Source organism: Pinus tabuliformis, chromosome 8 (assembly GCF_031772625.1).
Source record: "Pinus tabuliformis cultivar Carrire ecotype Pingquan chromosome 8, CPIR1, whole genome shotgun sequence".
NCBI lineage: Eukaryota > Viridiplantae > Streptophyta > Pinopsida > Pinales > Pinaceae > Pinus > Pinus tabuliformis.
The window spans coordinates 106,280,572-106,284,125 of NC_142294.1; the positions used below are offsets into that span (position 1 = coordinate 106,280,572).

The 3,554-nt window shown below is 28.4% G+C and overlaps 1 protein-coding gene across 1 annotated transcript; it reads right to left on the reverse strand.

Annotated features, from left to right (window-relative positions):
- Positions 1-502: 502 nt before the first annotated feature.
- On the reverse strand, positions 503-1,369 carry LOC149234348 (protein SENSITIVITY TO RED LIGHT REDUCED 1-like). The gene has a single exon (XM_089368246.1). The coding sequence runs from the start codon at positions 1,367-1,369 to the stop codon at positions 503-505; it is 867 nt and encodes a 288-aa protein (XP_089224372.1).
- Between the last annotated feature and the right edge of the window lie 2,185 nt (positions 1,370-3,554).

The window sequence follows — 3,554 nt, forward strand, 5'->3', positions numbered from 1 at the left end:
ACCAAGTGTCCAAAAGAAAACCTGAAGATTATAATTCATCTCTACAATGTGAAAAATAGATTCTATTTCCATTATGTTTTCCTTTGTTGCAATAAATAATCAAGTACATGGATTCAACTTACATTGAATGTGAATAAATATTCTAATACATTGAATGTGAGTAAATATTCTAATAATAAATTCGAAAATATGCAAATTGAGAAAACTATATATCATTCAAAAAAAATGACAATAAAAATGTGGCCTCTCCTACTGGCCTTGGAAGTCATTAGGCTCAATTTGGTCACATTTGGAATAAGAACCACATCCAAATTTGCCCTTGAATTTAGTATTCCTCCAAATCAATCACAAAAACCTCCATTTCACACTTTCTCAAACACCAAAAAAGATTCAGTGGTTTCTGACGTTCCCTTAGAACAACCCTAGTCCTCGGTTGGATTATTGTATGCCTACAAAGTTTACAAACCTGTGATATAGCAAATAAAAAATTGGCCACAAAATTCTAAAACGTCCTGGCCTGTCTAACAACGGCGTTAAGCAACATTGCATCTACGCTACTGTTATTTGGAAGGACTTCTGGAAAGAGATCAAGATTGAGATGTTCTATGGAACCATCCAATGTAAAGAAATGCCAACTAAATCGAGAAAATGCTCTCCTATTTATCTCATCTGTTTCTGGTGGTTCTGGAAGGGGCGTTTCGTGCAGTATATCGTCACTGTGAAGAATGGCCTGCAAATGTTTCAATGAAAGAAGATACCGAATTCGATAAATATCTTTCTTGATCCCCTTAAAACTGTCGCACAATATGATAATCTTGTTCAAATTGGTAGGGGTCCAGTTTGCTAACAAGACATTGTCAATGAGACCAGTTGGGCAGTGAGGAATGAAAAATAAGGTGGGCCTCTCCACTGTCCGTTTCCCATATTCATTAACAGACAGAAAAGTGCAGTTGAAGGCATTGATAGCTTTTTGCTGCACAGGAGGCACCGATGGATCGTACACCACAATATCACTCACCCATTGGAATTTTTTTCTTAATAAAATAACAAACGCTAACTGCGTACTGTTCCACATTTCTACTCTTGGGCCTCCCACTACATTCTCCAGCACTCCAACGCCATAGAGAACCAGTTGTAATTGTGAATGCTGGGGGTCTGCGGCTATCACCTTTCTTATTCGTGCAACCAGTTTGGGGTGTCGCATCTGTCGCTGAAAATCTCGGAAGAAGGAAGACCTCTTTAACATTTTTACAGCAAATTGTACTCTGGCTACAATGTCTTCAATTCTTTTATTATCTTCTGTTTCTACAACAGAGGCAGAGGCAGACGTATTCTCTTGCATAATTGACAATCCAGAGGAATTCTCCATAATCTTACGGACTAACGAGGAGAACGGTGGTATCACTGAACAAAACTCAAGAATTGAAAATTCTTCCGTCTATAAAATACCGAGGAAAAATATGGAGTTAGAATCCTTGAAGATGTGGATTGACATTTTGTGTTTATATAGGGCTGGTTGTATCGGCTAACCTAACCGCTAGGGTTGCGATTGATTTTTTATCTCTATTTCCATTTTTGGGTATAATTTGATTACGTCAAGTAAACGTTTTTTTTAATATTTATCTCTCTTTCCATTTTTGAGTATAATTTGATTACGTCTTTTTTTTAATATTTAATATTTATATTTTAGTTAAGTAAACGCTTTTTTTAATATTTAATATTTATATTTTAGTTAAGTAAATGTTTTTTTTTTATATTTTATATTTATATTTTATTAAAATGGTCATGTATAATTTGATTACGTCAAATAGTGAAGTAATAGGTTTTCTTTAATATTTATCTCTCTTTCTATTTTTGAGTATAATTTGTTTACTTCTTCTTTTTAATATTTAATATTTATATTTTAGTTAAGTAAATGCTTTTTTTTAATATTTAATATTTATATTTTAGTTAAGTAAATGTTTTTCTTTATATTTTATATTTTATATTTTATATTTTATATTTATATTTTATTAGAATGGACATGTATAATTTGATTACGCCAAATAGTTAAGTAAACGTTTTCTTTAATATTTATCTCTCTTTCTATTTTTGAGTATAATTTGATTACGTCTTCTTTTTTTAATATTTAATATTTATATTTTAGTTAAGTAAATGCTTTTTTTTATATTTAATATTTATATTTTACTTAAGTAAATGTTTTTCTTTATATTTTATATTTTATATTTTATATTTATATTTTATTAGAATGGACATGTTAAATAGCTACCGCCCTTAATTTGGAAAATGCTTATTTAATTTGGAAGAAATTTCAGATATAAAGATTAGGGCAATGCCCAAGCTCGTAAGTTGTGTCGGCTAAACCCTAGGTTGCGATTTTTATTTTATTTTAGGTTAAAGTTGATTAAGTCTCATAGTTAAGTAAATGCTTTTTTTATAAGCTGTGTCGCCTAAACCCTAGGGTTGTGATTTTTATTTTATTTTAGGTTAAAGTTGATTAAGTTTGATAGTTAAGTAAATGTTTTTTTTATTTAAATTTAAATTTTATTAATATAGACATGTTAAGTAGCTAAAGCAAAATGGGTCTTTAACTCGGAAGAAACTTCAGACATACTCAATTTTCTCATCCCAAAAAAAACTTTAAATTTATTTTAATAAAACTCATACATGCATATACTTATATGACATATATATAATATAATATAGTACTCTAGTTTTAATTATTAAAACAATTTATTTTAAATATTATAATTTTAATGATTAATTAGTGGGTTATGGTAAATTAGGGGATTTCAATCTCAATCTCATGGTAAATAATATTTCATTATTATAACCGCAACTTCCAATTGAATTGCTTCTAAAAAATCAATATTAAGTAAATGGCCCTTCAAATTAATCTCGATAAAGTAAAGTATGTTATTCTAATTATCCGTAAATCATCCTCTTTAAAAATATGACTATATTTCAAAGTGATTTTCTTTTAGGGTTTTAACAAAATGCAAACCTTTTCATGTCTCATATTTTATTTAGAAGTGTCAACAATGTTGGTGTACATATGAATTTATTTTTCAATCAAAATCTTCAACCATACATCAATTTTTATAGGTGCAAAAAGATGATTAGAAATGAGTGCAAAAATATTATATAGATGCAAGGAAAAGAAGGGATAGTTTGAGGAATGTTAGGAGTGGTTTTTTAGATAACCATTAGAAATTCAAGTGTTTAAAAGAAGCTATACAATAATTAAAAAATATAAATAGAAAAATAATCTCAGTTTTTAAAGATATTAATTAAATTAAATAATAGGGTAATTGGTAAAAGATTAGAAATAAGAGTTTATTAGCATTAGATTAAAAGAAAATGAGAAAATTGAATAACTTGAGGGGGTGGGATTTTTATTTTATTTTAGGTTAAAGTTGATTAAGTTTGATAGTTAAGTAAATGCTTTTAGTTAAGTAAATGTTTTTCTTTATATTTTATATTTTATATTTATATTTTATTAGAATGGACATGTTAAATAGCTACCCCCTTAATTTGGAAAATGCGTATTTAAT

Bases quoted from the DNA above. Each gene is read 5' to 3' on its own strand.
- LOC149234348 (XM_089368246.1), bottom strand. From the start codon at position 1,369: ATGGAGAATTCCTCTGGATTGTCAATTATGCAAGAGAATACGTCTGCC.